This window comes from Drosophila simulans, chromosome X (assembly GCF_016746395.2).
Source record: "Drosophila simulans strain w501 chromosome X, Prin_Dsim_3.1, whole genome shotgun sequence".
NCBI lineage: Eukaryota > Metazoa > Arthropoda > Insecta > Diptera > Drosophilidae > Drosophila > Drosophila simulans.
The window spans coordinates 18795421-18816203 of NC_052525.2; the positions used below are offsets into that span (position 1 = coordinate 18795421).

At 35.7% G+C, this 20783-nt stretch overlaps 1 protein-coding gene across 6 annotated transcripts; it reads right to left on the reverse strand.

Annotated features, from left to right (window-relative positions):
• Positions 1-291: 291 nt before the first annotated feature.
• Positions 292-19683, reverse strand: LOC27208953 (neuronal acetylcholine receptor subunit alpha-7). Of its 6 annotated transcripts, XM_016184483.3 has the most exons (16): positions 19121-19675; positions 18917-19031; positions 14840-15450; positions 14555-14694; positions 14319-14363; positions 14110-14219; positions 13827-14007; positions 13692-13767; positions 13267-13461; positions 11850-11936; positions 5800-5909; positions 2829-2983; positions 2590-2706; positions 1766-1919; positions 1463-1606; positions 292-1392 (listed from the first exon to the last, which is right to left on the reverse strand). In XM_016184483.3, the coding sequence occupies exons 3-16, from the start codon at positions 14997-14999 to the stop codon at positions 1384-1386; spliced, it is 1683 nt and encodes a 560-aa protein (XP_016040005.1). In that variant the 5' UTR covers positions 15000-15450; positions 18917-19031; positions 19121-19675; the 3' UTR covers positions 292-1383. The 6 variants fall into 6 exon arrangements, 5 of the variants coding, with proteins under 5 accessions (XP_016040005.1, XP_039152349.1, XP_016040009.1 ...); XM_039296415.1 differs by lacking the exon at positions 292-1392 and having other exon boundaries at positions 1442-1606; positions 19121-19676; XR_005544503.2 differs by lacking the exons at positions 292-1392; positions 1463-1606; positions 5800-5909 and having other exon boundaries at positions 1763-1919; positions 2829-2933; positions 19121-19680.
• Positions 19684-20783: the final 1100 nt, after the last annotated feature.

The window sequence follows — 20783 nt, forward strand, 5'->3', positions numbered from 1 at the left end:
AACTATACAAGTTAAAATCATGTTGGCGCCTAGTTATGAAGCACCCGTATATATTGAAGCACCGTTTAACCGCCGAACGATCAGCAGGAAAGACTTGATGAATTGGGTGTGATATAGTGATATATGTGTGTAGCTATAGGCATCTATGTATGTATTTCATTTCCTCTAATGGCTAGCAAGTATTTCTCCCTGTGTACGCACTGCATATCGCAATCAGTGTCTTGTGTTTGCAGCTTTTGCTGTTTTCTTTCGCTTATTTGCAGAGTGCAATTCGATAATTTTAGCAAGTTATTTGTTTTTTTCTTATTTTTCAATAGTATTCTCGTATGTATTTGTTAGCCTGGTTTTGTTTTGCGTTTCACAACTATGATTTGTTGTTTCAATTTCGACTTGGCTTGTTAGTATCTATGAATTTATTGTGCGATCATTTCGGATAAATGACATTCTCCTATTGCAGTGTACTTCCAGCAATTCACTCACTATTCACTATCCACTATTCACTATTCACTTTTGTTTGCGTTCAATTTGCATTTGATTTGCTTGTGATTGATTTGCGTATTGCTAGTCTTTTGTCGTTTATTCATTTTATATCATAGCAACACATCTGTGTGTATACAGTTCTTTGTCTATCAAAATGTTATAGCATGGGATCGAAAGTAAGACTTGATAAAACCAATATGCAGTACAAAGTGAACATAGGTTTCGAAATGCCTCGAATGCTACATACAGACTATTTTATCGTATTTAGATACTAATTCAGTTGAACAACAGTGTGAAGCTGTATATATATCCTTAAATGTCATTCTCTGTTCAAATCGGCTAAATGAGGGGAGGTGGATTGCAATTCTACGAGCGACTTGCAATTTTCGATTTTCGATTTAGATATAGAAACCTCTGCTTTGTAACTAAGGGGCAAGTTGAATGCACACGGCAACGTACATTTATGATTGCCCGGAAATTTATTGTAATTGTATTATACCGACATTATTTTGGTTTTCGTTTGGTGTTTTTTATCTTTTTTTGTTTGGTGTTTTTTCAATACAAAATGCATTCACATACGTACATACGTTACTATCTCAATTCATTGTAATATTTTTTATAACCATCAGACACATCTTTAAAAGTATAAAAATGTTGAATAGCAAAACGCTTTGACTGTCAAAGTATTTCAGTTTGAAAAGCTTAGGTTCGGGCTGTTGAATTCGTGTTCGCTTCTGTTCCTAATATTTTGATTGGCTTCATATACTTCACAATACAACCGCAAAACTCCTCGGGCCGACCACCACCTGTCACTTTCCGCTCCATTTTCCCACTTATTTCGCACTTTTCACGCTTTTCCCGCTTTTCCAGCTTTTCCCGCTTCTCCCAGCATCGCTCCTCCGCTTACGGGAACTGCAATGAGTGGGAAGGCAAACATTCTTGTGACCTGGCAATGGGAAACTCATCCAAGGACTCCACTCACAATGAAATGCGGCGCTGAGAACAGGACAGCGAGGGTTGCTATAATAGTAAACAAGGTGAAAATAATAAGGCACAAACGATCGACGACCATGGCTGCAAACTTCCAATCCCGTGTGATGTCGCTTGTCTCGTCCTCTTTTTTCAGCTGAAATGGGCAAAATTCCAATTAATAAAATTAAAAAAAAAAAGTGTAGCATACTTTTCGACACCTTTGCCAGAGGGTTTCATTCTATGGCTTCTATATCTCGGAATCTCCCCATAAAACTACATATTTGATTACCTTCTAGACTAGAGAGCGACCCACCTGTTCTGTTATCCAACGCAGCTCCTTGAGTATCAGCGCCAGCTCGTACTCCGCAGAGGATGTCAGACAGGTGTGGGAAATGGCCTCGTGCAAACGCCCGTCCACAACTGGACCAGCTGGTCCCACGGGTCCCACGCTGCCGTCGTCCCCTTGCCTGTGGATGAGTTATGGTAATGTCTTAGATTGGGCAATCAAGTCCAGAAACCTGCCATCAAGTGTCTTCTCCTCCATTGAAAACGGGGTAATCCAAATGTAATTGTCTACTTTCTTTCTCACAAAAACGGTAGTACTAGCAGTTTTAAGAAAATCCACCATTTTAATCTACACCACAGACTTGGGAATTCATTTCACATTCCAATTGCTAGATATGTATAATAAAAAAGATGATTTTACAGAAATAACTAGCATATTTCTGAATAAATTTCTTTAGATTCTTCCTGTGGCATCCTAATCAATTTTAAAGAAAATAGCACTTATATGCAGGAAACAGTTATTACACTGCTAGAAAGGCGTGGCAAATTTCGTTTTAAATAATTGAATATGTATAAATATAAATATATTAGATCCATGGTACTAATATTTGATACGAGTACCATCACGACTGCTTTAAATTTTCCATAAATGTTTTATAAAAAAAAAACACTTTTCTTAATTAAAAATCACAATTTTTTTTATATAAAATATAGTTTTGTTTGTAGATAGACGGTGAAACAGCTGTTGAATCAGTAAGAAGTGTCAGAATACGTCTTTCAAAATTGCTGATACATTGCTAGTACATCATTCATCGCTGATTCATCGTGCAGCAGGGTTGCAATGCCACTCACCTGTACATCGTCCTGTAATATGTGGGCTGGTGGGGCAAAGTCGCGCTGGCACATCGATGATTGCATCGGAAATCATCGTCTATATCGAGCACATTGGCCAGCAGAGACTTGGAGGATCTGTTTCGGGTTAGTAGTACACAGAGAGTTTTTAGAAGCATTTTTGGGGACCCGCAGTGTTTGGGGGGAGGGGTGGGGAGAGAGGGGGCATTGTGCTGCGAGGTGCCACATGGCGACCGTACCTCTCCTTGAGCTCAACGTTTTGGATCTGTTGCTTCTTCTCGCCGGAATTGGAGGAACTCGAAGAAGAGGGCGGCGGCGGACATTCGTAGCCAACCTGTCCGGGTCTTTGCATGCGCAATATGCAAGGTAACCAATAAAGGAATATTACTCTTATCTGTGTGTGCGAGTTCGACAGAGAGACGGAGTGTAGTTGGGTAATGCGTTTAAAAATAATAGCAATACGAATTTTTAGTATTTTTTTTTTAACATGAATGCCATTTAGGTTTATGTTAGTATTTTTTTTTTTTTTTTTAATTCATGATTAGTGTTTTAAGTTTTGTTTAATCGTTTTTTTTTTTCAGGTGCGTTTGTTTTGTTGTTGGTTGTAAGATTTTTAAATTTTAAAAGTTTTGTTGAATTAGCATGAAAACGAGGATGAACAAAAAGATGGGTATTTAAGTTTCGGGATTATTTAACAGTTCGTCGTACAGATATTTAGCGATTGTTTTTTAAAACGTTGTTCGTTGTTGGTAATTATGAGTTTTTTTTTTGTTTTTTGTGGGACAGCGATGATGAGTGTGTACGATTGATTTTGGTTTTTGGTTTTTTGTTGTATAGTTTATTGACACGTGCAATTGTCGTCGTTGTTGTGGTCGCCATGTTGATATTTAAATATTTTTTTTTTTTTTTTTTTTTTGTTAAATAGTTAAAGTAACAGAGAGAGATAGAGAGATACACATGTAGAAAGAGGAAGATATATATATATATATATAGAGAGAGAAACAATTGAAGAGGCAATTGAGTTGAGTCATTTGCGTTGAAAGTAGTTGAGTTGCCGGTTTGCGTAGTTGTAGTTGTTGGCCAGAGTTTTTGTTGAAAAATAAACATTTTTGTGTGATTATTGATGCTGTTGTTGGTAGACGATTTCTTAAGTATGTTAGTTAGTATGTGGAAAAACATGTGAACATGAACATCAACCAAAAAAGGAAATCAAGGTATATGAATGAAGTGGCTCTAAACATTTGCAAAACATTGTATACAGTACTCTCTCGAAAGTACAGTCAATAGTCTTAGTAACTAATTGTGGAACAGAGATGGGTAAAAACAAACGATTTCATCAATATTTCATGTTCTAAACTTCTATGAATTTAGGTCTTTAATAATGGCTACTGTATTTACTCGGGTCTGAAGTAATAGCCCCCATATGAACGTTATATGGGTGAGCTTTTTTTTATCAAGGGTTAAATGCTTAAGAGTTTTAAATCAACAGCTCTAAAGGGGGAGTGCAACTCCTGGGGAATACCTAATTTAATAATCTCTGTCAAGGTTTATCCAAAAGTAGTTAGTAAGTCGGACTCCACTTTGGAGCAGGGTTGCATTTTTGTAATTAGTAAGTTATTAAACTGTTACTGATTTATCTTGCATTAAAAATTCGTTTTAATTGCATCGATTTTGCAAAATTATTTTTGAAATTTATATTAATTTCATTGATTAATTTGATTAGGTTGAAATGCGACTTTTGGGCTTTTATCCTCTTGATCACAATCACCAGACGATTCAAAGGCAGTAAATGCACAATTTACTTACAAATTCATAAATTACAGAATAAATTTCAGAATTGAAAATCCTCTCGTTGGAGTTGAAACAAATATGGTTTGATCCGGAAATTGATTACCATTAATAACATTCGCTTTTGATTTTGCATGGCATTATATCGAATCTTACATTTTACGAACATACCTGCAATCCATTGAATAATTTTGAGGATAAATAGTTAACGTTTAAGAAAAATATATAAATAAAATGTTTCCTCACTTGCTTTTTTAATCTTTGTGTATGTTTTAAGTGTTGTTAATTACAAGTCGCCAAAAATTAAAAGAAATCTTTAAAGAAAATACAATAGTTTCTGATGTACACTTCTCTTTATGTTGCCAGTTTTAAGATTAAAGATTTAATATACATTAAGGTCTGAAAGCGTTGACAAAATAGAGATACACTTCGATTTTTAGGAAAAAAAAGATTGTGTTGGATATTAAATTAGATTTTCAAACGGCCTTTGTGTTTGTGTTTAAAACTACTAAAGTGTTGAGAAATTATTTTTTAGTGAAGTTATTAGTGAACTTGTGTAAAAACCTGCATGTATTATAATCTAAATTAGCATTTGATTTTGAATTAAAACGAATTAATAGTTTGTCTACCTATTTTGCAAATAATCAAAATCAGAATTAAACACTTTCTTACAGCTGAGATAAGAAACTGTATGTTTATGGGCCAACATTTGTAGTGTTTGTTAGTTGCTTATGAAGCTTAAATCCGCTTGAAGACAGTCAGTTAACAATCAAGTATCAATTGTGTACCAAAAGTGTAAACTCTAAGTGAAAATCATTTCAACCACTTTGTGTGAATTTAGGATAAAATTTACGAGTATATTCCTCCAATTGAAATGCTAGTTGACCGATTAGTGTGTTTAAAACTCTTAAGTATATAGGTTTGTGATCTTTAGTTTGGAAACATTGCGGAAAAAGGTATTTATTTAGTTAGTTAAGGAAGTTTAGTGGTAGTTTAGCTGGTTGAAGACATACATATGTATACGGATGGGGAACTCGATTTTGGTCTCTCATGCTTTACTTGAGTATATCTTGCAAGTCACTGGGTGAATTTTTGTGGGTGGGTGATTGAGTTTCGGTGTATTTGATGGGCGAAAAGTATGGGTTGATGCAAACGGATGTTTTTATTATTGGTATCCTAGATATTTACAATTAAATTGATAGATTTAAAATGATCGGTTTATTTTGGTAAGCCAAAACACGTTTGTAACAAACAATAAATATACATATGTTTAGCAGTGGAATAATGCAAAAATTCGAAACATAATCGGTATGTAGTGATAAATATGTGGAAAGAAAATCATATCGCTTTGGTTTCGTTCTTTTTCTTTGTTTTTTACAATGTATGAAAGTAGTAAAGTTAATTTGAATATAAAAATATTACCCATTCACTCATTTCATGCGTATCTGGATTTCTATGATGATAATTGAGGATAAGTATGGTTGACACAACTGATGAGGCCACCATAAACATAATGCAATTGAAATAAGTTCCTAGAAGGACACAAAAATTACACAAACTTGTAAAAAGTATTCGATTGGTTCACATTTCTCTTAACCTAGTTCCTAATCGATCACGCATAAACGAAGATATAGTGTAGGTGTGTTCGTGTTCCCATTTCCCATTTTCCATTTGGGATTAACCATTCTGATATACCACGGTATTATTATCTCATATTTAGCAAGCATTTAGTTATTGAATGGATTAGTTGTTAACAAAAAGATGAAGAAATTGTACATCTTAAAGATACATATCGAACGCTTTTGTAGCTAGGATTTTATTTTGTTAGTTAGTTAGTTAGTTAAGATTTTATAACAATAAGCAAAATTATGGACATTATACAAAAATAAGTTAGCTCTTTGTGAGAGAATCGAGAAGCAAATTGTTAGGAAATATATATATGTATGTAAGAGTGTGTAAGCTAGTATAAGTAGTTAGTTAATGCCTAAATAATCAAATACGTAGGCCAAGAATTGAATATATGATAAATTACTTGCGAAATATCTGCTCTTGATTACCACGAGTATAGCAATACCACGACATATTCCACAGCCGAAACTGAGTCGAGACTTCATTTATTATTACAGGAAAGCGAAACGCACATTTTTAGGCCCAAAAATCATAAGCTAAATCCTGCCGCCCACCTGCCTGTGTGTATCTGAAAATAGTGGTGGGGGTTTTGGGGGGGAATATTGAGGTTCGTGAATACAAAAGCAGTTTACTAAAGTCTCGCCGACCCTTTAAAGTTCATTTTGTACACATCGATGGCGAGCAGATGCCGGAAAATGAAGAAGTCACTTTTGTAAAATGCCAAAGAAAATTCAGTGGGGGTGGTGGATGGAAGGGGGGGAGGGGGGTTAGGGGTCGGGTGAGGAGGGATTAGGGCGCGAAATCCAAAATGATACTTTTGGGATAGAAAACGTACGCGGGATGTGCTGGCATCTCTGCCATTTCCTTTTGCTGCCATTGAATAAAACTCGGCCGTGTGGGCGGAATATTAAAAGGGGGCGTTTCGCACAGATTGTTCGAGTGAAATTAACTAAAAACTTTCCCCAAAAACACCCACCCCCGCCCCTCGGATGGCACTTCCTCCTAGCAACCAAAACTCATCAGTGGCTGACATTCCCGAAATTGATCGATTCAAAGCTGGATGTGGATATTTGGCGTTTTTGGGATGCGAAGCATACATATATATGCACGTATATATATATATATTAAATAATATATAATTAACGCCTTAAATTCGAATGCAGGGTGATGTCAACCATTTGCTCGTTTTACTGAGTGTACAACCAATTATCCGCAATCATCATTTTATTTTAAAAATCGAGATCTAATTGGTAATTTTCTTAATCGTTGAGTTGAGTTTTCAACTTAGGCATATATGTTTTTTAAACTCTGTCTGTGTTCATTACCACACGGTTCGTTGTTATTGTAATTGTTATTGTTATTGTTCTGGATCGGGTTTTCTTTTTTCGATGTTGTTGCAATTTAATGTGGGAATTAAGAGATTTGGAATGGGGTTTATTAGAATGATATTAGTACACATTTATTGGCTTGATTAGGGCGTTTGGATTAGTAATTGATGTTAGATAGATGTCATCTGTTTTTAGAATGCGCACTGATGAACATATAGATGTGAATGGTTTGCTGGAAAATTAGGCTGTAGCTTCGCTACTTTACACTCTTCAAATTTACTCGCCATATGCTGGTCAAAAAATAGTTCATTTCGCCATTCAAATAATTTCACTTATCTGATCTGATCTGATCTGATTTTTTTGAAATGACCTTTTATTTTGATGATTTTGTAAGTGGCTTGAGGAACATGAGAATTAAACGCTTATGGGCGTACGTACAATTTTGGCTTAAATGTTTCTTGGGGCACACACGTTTCGCTGAGCGTATGAATTGCAAATACTCTTTCAAGTATACTTGAGTATGATTTTTCTAAGATATGCAAAAATCTGCTAAGTTACAACGAAACAAATATCTGGGCATATGGGCTAAAAATAAAATAATACAAAAATGGGATTAAAAACATGGCCTTTGAATCAAAAAATAGTCAGGATTCAAAACTGAATAAATTCATTTTTTCGCTCATTTTTTAAATTAAAAAAAAAAACGAGGCAAACAGAGCTGGAAAAACATCGATGGCAATATCAAATGAGTTATGTATTCGCTACTTTTGTTATTCTTTTTGAGAACCATCGATTGTTTCTCGCTACTAACTCTCGTCACTAGTTGGGAAAGCAGCAAGTAAGCTTGAAAAATGCATGGCTTCACAGTATTTGATCTTGAAGGGTAAAAGCTTAAGGTAAACCACTCGGAAATTTGGCCTAAACACACTTCGACGCTTTTGATTTATAGGTTTCTATATTTAACTATTTTATTTTCAAGGATATATAAGGTAAAAAAGTCAAGTTCGCTGACTATAAGACACTATGCTAAAAATGTGTTATGTTTATAGAGTTTCTATGATATAAATAAAAGATTTCACCCCCAACACAGATGTTTTTCCGAGCTCTATTGGTACGTGAAAACAAACTATTGATGGTTATAATATTGTTTATGCCTGAAATAGCCAAAGGGCCATCATCTTTGAGATACATATGTGTAGTTTACGGAAAAGGTTGGCAGAATTCCAATACCTGTTCACAGGATAAGTAATAACAAATAAGTTACTGCATTTCCGTTAAATTGTGTTTAACAATTTATCTGTGGGAAAGTCATACGTTACGATTTGTTGTGTTTTATTTACAAGTGTGAGGGAAGTTCTTCTAGCCTATGGTGTATAAATTTATTTGGTATTAATTGCCCAAACAATTGAACGGAGCAATAAAGATATTTATTTTATTGTTTACCACACTACTGGGTAGTTAAACCGAAAAGTTAAGATAGTAAACCATACATAAATAGCCAACATAAAACAAATGTCCAAGATGTAAGAGATGTCTGCGGAAAAATTATGACTGCAGATGTAATACCGTAAATCATGTAGTCAGTTCTCGCTCTATTGGCAGATGAAAAAAAATCTCCTAACTATTATTATTAATTTATCATGAATGGAATAATAACTATTTATGGCTCAAATATAGCTATAAACAAAGTGAGCTGTTAATAGGGTATATTTCAAGTCCGTAGAAACACAATGCATACATGTATGCATATTTATAATAATCGAATATTTCAGTGTTGCAAATCAGTAGTTACATATGTGTACATCGATTGTATTCGTTAGTTAGTTAGTCTTATTTTGGAAATAACGTAATAAATATAGCAATATGTACACACTACATTTCAATGTGGAGTAAATCTTTCAGAAGAGTATTAACAACAAGGATAATGTCAAAGAAGAGGGAAGACGGCATCCACACATCTATTTCTTGAAATGATCAGATGCTGATGCTGATTTTGATTCAGATCAAGACCTATATGCATGCTTTTCCATACAAAACAGCTATTGTGAAGTGGAAAACACTGCAACAACGAATAAATCTATCGATATTTCAAAGTAATGCTATCGACTTTGACAACTAACGTCGACTTTTAGGAGCTTTAATGAAATGCAATGGTAAGAACACGATTTGTTGACCAAATGGAATCGTTCGGCTGAAGGTTGTATCTACACCACAATATGCGAAAAAGTATTGGATTCTGTTACATATTAAATATATATTCCATTCTAATAATCATCTATGATAATAATGTTACTCCAGTACAGCTCACAAACTACAAAAACACCATCGAAATAAATTAATTTAAGAAGTCTTCAAGTTGAGTGACCTTCAAATTCAAAAGAAACATTTTGTTTCGAAAAATGTCACCCGAAATCCTGTAAATGAATTCTATTTTCTTTCGCATTTTGCCCATGTTAAAGTATCCATAAGTAATAAACAAAGAGAAAGCATTTTAGTTACTCGTAGAGAATTGTTTGGAAATTGTTTTTAAAACAAAATATTAGTTTTTACACATCGTCAAATAAATATTGTTAATTTAGTTGTTGTAAACAAATTAGGAAACAAGATTCTTCGAGTCGCGTGCTTCTAAGACGTTGTCTTCTTATTTAGAAAACACAGATTTTGAACATAAAGTTGCGGTATTGAAAAGTGATTACATAAGCTTAATTGTATGTGGAAATTCTGCCACCTTAATCGCCGTGAATTCAGACAAACCGACTGTTCTGGATATACGTTTATATTAGATCCTATGTCAGCTAGTTGGTGCTTTTGGATATTAAATACATTAAATATTGTGGCGCAGATGGATGGAATAAGGTTATAGATCTCGGATTACAACGGTGTACTCATATATCGGTGTTACTATATATAACATATACGTGTGGGTGGGTGGGTGATTATGTGTGTACGAGTGTGTACGGTGTATTTGCGTGGCGCTTAGTGGGAAAGGGTTGAATTGATTTCGTTTCGTGGAAACCAATTTTCCTCAGTCCGAGATGCTTGACGTATGGAAAAGTCAGGCGGGCATTTGTGTTCCTTCATGCCAACAAGAACATTTTTTCGCATACATTATGTGGTAGTGGTCCTTGGGAAATCTCACTGGCGAAAACCAAAACGAATCAATTGAAATTAATATTTAATGCAAACAGAAAACCGAACGGATAAGTAAACAGAAAGTCTGCGCTGCACAGACTTGAAATTCCCCAAATGAGTTTGCACAAATGAAATCCATAAATGTGTGTATGTATGTTGCACGATAATCGTAGTCAAACAAGAAATACAATACTGGAAAATCAAAAATATGTATAAACAATATACCTGTGGCTCAGGGAGCAGACAGAAAGTAAAACTCCCTACCAGTTTTCTTTAGAGTTTCATAACAAAATGTTTCTACTTTGGCTGCATACAACAGGTATACGAATATTAAAATTAGTAAAAACTAATATTTGAGTTCATAAAAGTGTGTACTCGAGTTTTATATTTCATTGCGTGGTCAAAATACTTGTACAGTGAAGAAAACATGTGTTAATAATAGGTTGCAAAATGTGCGAGAATAGGGCATTTAATAAAATATTTATCTAACTGTGTGCTGCCATGCAAAGTAAATTTCAACAGTGAAACAATAAATTGCTTTCAAATTAAAAACAGTTTAAATGTTGCAATTGAAATGAGAAATAATCTACATGTCAAGCTGTATTTGTTTTTCAAGTATTAGTTACTTGAATTAGTTTATTTATTTATACAGACGTTTACTATAAGGAATCAATCTTCTTGATTTTAATAAAATGAACTATCGATATTTTTTGATAGTGAATAAAAAACATTTAAAACCAATTACAGTCTCATTAACTGTTTTAGAATATAATTACTGTGGGTTCCTCAATGATTTGGAAAGTGATTATCAATTTCAGATATTAGCTTTTTAAGCTGGATGTTAATTTCCGTTTTTTTTTGAAAGTGAACAATCATAAACTAAATACTCTAACCGAAATTTCTATACCCTGGATATGCTCTTTTGTATAATGAAAAACATAAAAACACATTGAACAACATGCGACGTTAGCATAAATTCGAAAAGCATGCCTGTAGTTCTTGTAACTCCCTACTTGTTTCAGTGTATGTACTTATGATAGTGCTGGGTAGGGATTCTTCATTCAAGGGGTAACAAGATGATTATGGGTTCTTTTATTTTGGGAAGCTAAAGTTTAGCCCTTTATGTGTGCCCCAATTCACAGAGAAATATAATTTCTTGATAAGAAAGGCAAAAGATAAAATCAGTGATGGTTTATTTCAACGCTGAGACGCCAAAGCTGTGCGGAAAGAAGAGTCTTTAATGATTGCTGAATGAGTTGAGAGTGGTGCGTTAGTTTAGAAACTTAGTCAGACGTAGATTTGAATTGAGATTGAGATTGAGATTGAGATTGAGATTGATATTGAGACTGGCGGTATGCATTATTCTGGCCACGATCTACTTACCGAGCAGCGGTACCGCATCGGAGGTCGCCGGCATAGTTTCGGCCACCATGTTGAGGAAGACTGTAAGCGATAATAGAATTGTAACTCCTGAAAGTGGGCAGCAGCACGGGATTAAAGCGCCACTCAATCAATATGATTCATTCGGTTTGGCGGCGATTCACATGATTCACACGATTCACAGTATTCAAACGAACGGATGCAGCGAAGGCGGCATGGAATTAGACGAAAGTTCATTTGTTAGTCAATGGAATATGTTGAAGGCGCTGCCACGATTATTACACATTAAATGCGTGCACTATTACGATTACGTTAACAAAATAGTTTATTGTAATAACCAGTGATCCTGCTGATGCCGCTCCTCATGATCCTGAATTTGCGACTGCCGCTTTGCATGTCCAATGTCTTGGCCAGGTTTATTGGATGGTCGCCATTTCCATTATGACCTTTCTTTCGTTGCCTTCAATAAAAAACTACTACCGTATTTTCTGCACTGAACCTCACCCCCTTCCTAGCAATTATACTTTATACAAGCATTCAGTTCACGATCAGTTTTCCAGATCCCGTCCGAAACTCAGTACACGTATGCATAATATTCGTGGAAATATGTGCAACAATTGATAATGATATTTTATATGATTTTTAATACTTCGGGATTTAAAATTAGACCAAACTGTTTTTGAGTTGGTGTTCAAGTTTTCAATTTAATAAACATCTAATACAAACTTAACATACTTCAAATATATGTGAAAATATATCACTAAATAGATTTGTTCATTATTAAATTGTTAAATTTGTTTTTTGCGGGATTCACATTGTTTATTATTTTACACATGAAACGGCTCTTGAGCCAAAAACAGAATTTAATCAAGCAAGGTCGTATTTTGACTAAGTAAAAACATAGTGACGAACGCTTTAAATCGTGGACGGCTTCTCACGGCGCGCTTCGTCACTACGCGACTTCTGTCACACATATTGCCACGAATTTCATTAGAACGAATACCGAGTGCAGCAAATTAAAAGGCTATTCACACTGGCTTAAGTGGTTCTGCATTAGCATGAAGAAATATTCTAAGATGGAAACACTGGGAAGAATTCTTTAGAGCAAGTTGGTAGCTAGAATGAGTTGCAGAGTCGCATGCAAAAGATCTACATTAAATTCCAATAGATACTCCAGATGCATTAGCATGTCTAAAAACAAAAGCAAACAAGAAGTAAATGAAGGTAGCATTGTAATTTGCACAATCTCGACTACTGGGTAATAAAGTTAGTTTCGTTCTAAGCTCGAATCGTATCGATTATCAGTTATCGGTTATCGGTATAGTTTGTAGTTTGTATTTAGTTGGTAGTTTGTGAAAATTCGTGAGCACAGAGATAGAAGGGCAGGGAGATCAGGCCAGAACATCTGGACGACACTTACCAAGCGAAAGCTTTTCACCAGAATCTGGTGGCAGTGTAAACCCTAGCAGTGCCATGGAGGCGATCAGTACGCACGGCACAATCAGATTGAAAAAATAGTACAACGTTTTGCGCCTTATCAAAATGGCGAATGTTATGTCAATATAAGGTTCTGGGCAGCAATTATAGTAGATTTCATTTCGTTTACCGGGCACACCTGTCAGTTGAAGTTCGAATCATTTTAACGTGTGTTGTTTTTTTTTTTTTTGAGCAAATGGTATTGATAATTTTTTTTTTTTTCAAAATGACACATGATTTGTTGATGGAGTAGAGAAGAAGGAGATATTATTTACGAAATTAATAAGATACATTTCATAGGCTTGGGTCTGAATAAATCAGATGGGAGATAGAGCAGTGTGCTTGGCTTGCTGGGAGCACTTAACCTACCTAACAAGTCCCATTCGCCATTGGTTATAAAGCTAGAAATGTCGCCACCAGCTTCGTCCTGCAACTGCAGGTCCAACTGGGAAATACACGAAGTAGATCTTATTCGTTAGTAGCTAGCTAGTACTGTGTAGTTACCTGAAACCCGTCGTAGGTCCACGAGCCAAACTTCATCTCGCATCTCTGATCGTCGAATGGAAACCACGTAATGTCGATCTTGCACGTCGACTTGAATATACCAGGCGGTACGTACAGACAGCTCCCATTGTTGCGAACCACCACGTTTGTGGCGTACGTTCCATCGAAGCCCTCGTCCGCACTGGAAAGAGGCGTTAGAGATCGAGGCTTTACTGTAGCAACTCATAGGGCATATAGGCATGCATTATATGAGTAAAAGCGAGTGTTTAGCAAAGTGAATTACCTGTTGTACATCAGTACATCCGGTTTCCATAGGCGATGTGGCGGAATCCGCAGATCCCGCACACCACCGAACTCACTCGAATTCCATCGAAGATTCATATCGTTCCATTCCTGATAGTAGACAACAATGGATTCTTATCAACACACACTGCCCCCTGGCATTTTCCCACGACTGATGTGAGGAATCTGCAGTCAAACATCACAACTTACCAATTTGAGCCAAATATTCGTTATAAGCAGTTGATTCTTTTCGTCCTGAAAAATGAAAAATAATCGTAGTCTGATAACCAACCCAAGAATGATATTATTCAAATCGATTAATTATAAACGAAGATATAAAAACTTTTTAAAATTGAAAACATTGAAGGAGTTGGGCAATGCCTCTTGGTTCTGTCTTAACCCGTATGAAAGTCATGGACTTCCCAACACTAGTAGTATTCACTTACCACATCGATAATCTGCATGAGTGTTAGTCCGAAGCTCAGTTGCAATGGATCGGATTCATTGACCACCGGACGCTCCAGGCTGTTGTAGTTGTCCAGAAGGGCGTGGAGCAGCCGCTTCTCATGGGGTCCAGCCGCACAAGCTGGTTAGATGGTAGATGGAGCAAATGGTAGGAATGGTAGGTTAAAAGGTGACTTAACAAGGACTCCCCAAGGATTTGTGGCATGTTTTCTTCCGGAAGTGTTTGGACATGGAGAGGGATGGACTGAACTGGACTGGGCACTCACCCGGTATCATAATTAAAAGTCCCAGGCCATAGACCAGCATTCTGCCACCGTTCGCAGTGGCCTCCGGCAATGAGTGCGGCTGTGGGAAGCTCATGGATCTCGTTCTCTCCTGACCAGGGCAGGATGGATTGTCCGGCCGACTGCGTGCTGGCTTCTTCATAACTCGATTGAGCCTTGGAGTTCGAATATTCTATAGCCTATATCCGCGATCTAGATCTAGTGTGGGGGCGCAGAAGGTAGTTAGTAGTTAGTGGGACTCAGCCTCCTTTCAGTTCACTTCCATAGTTTTGCATTTTGATTGTGGTGTCCGTCCGGTGTGTTTTGGTGTTTCGGTGTTTAGATTGGTGTTGATAATCGATAATCGATATCGATAGTCGATAATCGAATTTTGCTTTCCGGACTACTGTTCGTGCGCATTCGTGTCACTTTTTGAATCCATTGACTTTCTTCTAATCCCACGCTTTTCGTTAGCTTTCTAATTTTGATCGACTTCTCATATTGTATCGCCTTAAACGTCTAATATTCCTCAGCTTTGATTGTATATTCCTTTCTTAATTGGTTAATTGCAACAGTTTTGTGCGACTCTTACAGGCCGATCCATTTTTGACAGGCTGCAAAGGAATGAACAGTTGCATACAATTTTAGTTCGCGAAAGGAAATGATTAGGCTTTAAACTAAGTAACTAATTATGCTAATTTTTGGTTTCGGACATTGTATAGTATCTCGTGCATTCAGTTCCCCTTTATCCAGAAGCTAAGATTTTGTGTTCTAAACAAGATTTTCAATAAATGACTAGTTATGTGCTGATATTGCAAAATGTTCACAAAGACACAAAGGTTTAAATATAATATTATTTTAAAGATGTACATTTATTTAAAACACTATTCATATTATTTAATATCAAACAATTTTGTTGTATTTCCGGTGATTTGGCATTATATCATCAGCCGCATATTAGGGGCATTGTGATTTCCGTGATCCGGAAAATGCATTAAATGCAAATGATGAACCGCCGTTTTTCGTGGTCATGTTTATCCGCATCAAACTTTGAGTTTATGGCCTGGAAATAAATTTAAATTTTCATTTTTTAAAATGTCTATTTTATCGAATGCATTGCATGCACTATAAGTCACACAAATTACATTGCATATTAAATAGGTATTTAATAAAAACAACATGAAAAATAACCAATTTGGACTTTTATAAAATCGTTTTAAATAAAGTGGCTGATATGAAACTTCTATAAATTATGAATACATTATGCAGACTTATATATATACTAATAAGATATGTACACACATATTTGGGTTCTTATAAAAAACCATAACCTTTGTAAAACTTTCTCGACTTACCTTTGGAAAAATCCTTCGTAGCCCTTCGTATTCTTTTAATTTGACGCATTTTCATTTGGCCCATAATTCGAAAAATGCCAATCCCATCTGAAAAACATACACATTTGTTATATCTCACTACTTGCAATATATCTTGTTTATAAGTTAATAATTAAATAAAAAATGCTAGCTTAGAACAATGCAAATAAAATATTGACCAAATTTTACGGGAGATAAGCTTTTTTAGCCTAAGAGTCAAATTCAATGGATGAAGTTTTAAAAAAATGAAGAAATTATACAACTGTTTTTTATTTGTTGCAAATTTTGTATATTTCTCTAATTGCAAATCGCCGTACATTATGAAAATCGGTATATACATATATGATATATCAGTTTATACACTGCGATAAGTAATTCTAATCAAGCATTTACTTGGTGGATGAGATATGCAGGCAAGAAGTTAAGGAAATGTTAGTTAAAAGTATTGTATGTGAATTATAAGATTTACCATTGCAAAGGATACTATTTAAAACAAATATGCACTTGAATCGTTTCACAAAAGTCAAAAATGCAATGGTATAAAATTTCGGGTTCCAGAAACTGGCTTCCGTTCTTATTTAAAATGTATCTTAGTTTTTGTAATATTTTTGTAGACAGTCTAATTTAAATTGCTTATTTAGTGATACAGTTCAAAATAAGAGTTAATGATTTTTTAAGATTTTTTAGAAATGTGATTATTCAGAGTAACGCACGGATTTGAAGTTTTACTGGTTTCTAATTTGCTAGATATTTCTGTTAATTATGGCGAATATATAAATTAAATAGACCTAATAGCAAGCATATACAAACATATAAGTTTGGTGTAAAGAATATAATTGGCTAAAAGCTGGTGAAGATCTTTGTAATTAAGACTTAAAAGCTATTTCAATTGCTGCTTACTAAAGCAAAGCTAAATTTTGGACTACATTCAACTAGAGTTGCTAGAGATTGGGCTTACTTTAAAAAATAAATAAATAAATAAATAATTATGCGCACGCTTACGACCGAAACAAATAGACAGATAAAGCGGCACTGTGCAGAGCTGATTATTATATTCAAAATTTATTCGATAACATCCTTAAAAATTCCCATCGCCCTGGGGCCGTAAAACATCCTGCGGCAGTCCATTATCATTTAGGTTCTTGGCCAGCTGCTCCCAAGTGATTGGTACAATACAAGCACATACATATAACCATATAACCCTGTCCCCACGGTTAAGTCCCTCGCCATATCTACGTCTAAATTGAGGAGGAGAAAGGTGGTGCTTTCTTTTTCGGATGTCCCATGCTTTCCCCTGGAATGGAGCAATGTTTTATGAATTTACAATGGAATTGCGTGCATATCTACTTACATTTTTTGGGGAATTGAAAATTTGCTACGAAGCGGGCGAAAATGCTACGGATGCTAAGGATGTTTGTTGGTCTTAACCCAAGAATGCAATTTGCCATTAATTATTTAATGTTTTACAATACTGTGCCGCATTTCAATTAATTTGCGAGTACATTTTGTATTCTGTTGTCTTAGAACATTTCTCAACACTGCAATTTAGCTTGATATTGCAATTTTCGCGTTTAACATTTATGGAACTCCAGCGATTCCAAACCAACTGATTTCATATACACAATATACACAACAACACACATACAATACGACCAGCGATTATCTATTTTTAAACAATGTTTGTGCCTTTCGAGTGCCCCTAATTCAAATTCACTCAGTCATGCAAAAGTTTGCTAAAAAGAAGCAATAGCTAGCTGCGGTATTTATATAAACTTAAATTAAAAATACATTTGCTCTATCACTTACCTTCGAGTGTATGTTTTTTGTAATGTTGTTAATCACTTGCACTTAAAAAACAAAATAAATTCTGCATTGCAGAGATTTAAAGACAGCGTTTAAATTATTTACTCATTCTTGGTAAAAACAATTGTGAATGGCGAAATCCGACACAAGCCTTATTATAATTTTGAACAATTTATGCTGACTTATAAACATGTCATTTACATTGGCACTTGATATCATTTAAAAATATAGTTAAAATTAAAATTACATTTTATTTTGCCATTGCAAAAAACGGTTTTGCTTCATCCCAAGCCGATTATCATTTTTATTGTTTCTTATCTTATTAATTTGGCCATAATATAATTAATACTCGTCTGTACATATATTACAAGTTCATTTTGAATGTTTTCATAATATTAGTATAGGCTATCGTATATCCTCAAATATTTAATTTAATATTTGTTGCGTTGTTTATTTGATTTTTTTGACAGGAAATAAAGCTGTTTTGTGCTTTAAATCGCCTCACATAGTGTGAAAAATTAATGTAACAGGTAGAAGGAAGCGCTTTGGCCTAGAAGCCCTTACAATTTCTCTAAAATCCTTAAAATAAGTAGGAAAAATGTCTTTGGCAGTTACATATGTAGAAGTTTTTAAACACAACCAGCTTTTTCATTCAAGTTCAATTTAAGCACTATTTTTTATTATCTAAAATGGTTAAATGAATACCCAAATGTTTTGTAAATCCCTTAAATTCTGCTGTTTAATGGAAAAGTAACATTAATTCAATTCACATTTTTTTTGTACTTTTTCTTTCTGAGAGATGAGATACAATTTCAAACATTTGATAGATGCTGAGATTGTTAAGCCAAATCCCTGGCAATCAACACAGGTTTCTAATGATAAGGGGTTTTCCTTGGGCACTCACCAGTCATAATATTTGCATAGATACGAATGAATTGTCTGGATCCATTGAGACTAATCTTTATCTTCTGGTTTGCCTCTCCCTCCAAAGCACTCCAGACCGACCACCGATTTGTGTTCTAAATGGGATGCAAAGTGAGGGGGAAAGTGGAGAAAGTACCATGAGTACTGATTGCACTATCGTTTGGCTATTTGCACCATTACTGACCGCTTGCTCAAGGAACTTTACGCACCACGGATATGGATATGCATGGCACTCTGCACATGGCACTTGTACAAAAAAAATGGATATATATATATTATATATATACGTGGCTAACACCTTTAAAAAAAATGTTGACAGATGATGGAGGTGATTTTACGACGCGTTCGAGGATTTATCATTGATTTCACATTCCTTGCAAAGAACGCACATTTTCGGCAGTTTGTTTGTTTGTTTGTTTGTTTGTTTGTTGCTTTGTTGCTTCTTGCTTGCCAGCAGCTATTTTTCGCAACTCGGATTTGGATTCGGTTGCGGACTCAGACTCCGATTCGGATACGGATGCGGATGCGGCTCTGCGGATGGGACTGATGTCACCAGCACTCCCCGACCGATTCGCTCACGACCACGCACTCGACTGAATGGCTGTGAAAGCAGGAGCGTCCGATGCCGCACAACAGTCCAAACTAACACAACAGCATTTCCGAAAGCCGAGGAAGCCGAGAAAGCCGAGAAAGTAGTCAGTGGCCACGAGGAGCGGGCTCGACTTTCCAACTGCAACTGAGCCGGACTCCGCGCGACACGTGGCCCAGCATATCGTGTCGGCGCTGTGACCTTAGACGAGAGCATAACATGGCCACCTCGGGTGTCCTTCGTGTCCTTCGGCTCGGCAGGCTCCTGCTGTTAGCAGCGCACACGCCTAGCCGGAATGTTGTGAAAAGTAAACAAATTCGGTGGCACTGCCACTGCCAACAGCCTTGCTGTTGATGCATGTTAAGGATGCACTGGACTGGACGCCACGTGCTGCTCCCCGTTTGTTGTCCTCCCGCTGCCAATGGAAATCTACTTATTCACTCTACGCGGGACCTGGAATGAATACCCTGCTTTTTAAGCTTCAAAACAATTGTATTTCTTTGATTGAAATGAAAATAATTCATGCAATCAGTCAAGTAATCAATCACTTTAGAAGGAAATCAGGTAGCGCATTTTGTGCCACAAGGACTTAACATCATTCATGCGTCGTTCGGTGGCAAGTTAAGGATACGGTACACGCAGACAAAAAATTTATAGTAAAGTACAATAAACATACAATTGGCACATTCGTATTAAAAAGGCCTGCCCAAAAAACGTATGATAAAAAGCAAAAATTGGAAAGATAAATATGTAACAAATTCGGAGAGTAAAACATTAAACATTGCATTAACTACTTATTATTATTGAAAATTGCACATGTTAAATTTTATGCCACAATAACTAATGTTTGTTTTTTTGTGTGTACAGCAAAGAATGTCCACCCCTGAAAGCTGTTATACCCAGTTACGTTGCCAGCAATCCACAACATAGTATCCACATGTAAACACAGGATCCACTAGACTATTTACCCCTAAAAGCTTTTTCTCATTGCAAGTTCGCTTTTTCTCCACATCGTTTTTTGTGTATAATGTTATGCTATAAACATAAGGTTAAGCCATAAACCACTTTTTCACCCCTAGTTGCCATAACCTGAGATTTTTATAGAAAGTTATGTCCTAAAATGTTCGGAACAAGAGAGTATCTCTTTATGGAAATAATTTAAGGAAGCTTGAGCTTTATGGAAATAATTTGAGGCAGCTTCAGCTTCAAACTTTCTTTACGCTTGGACTTTGGGCTGTACAATTTAAAAGCTCTCTTA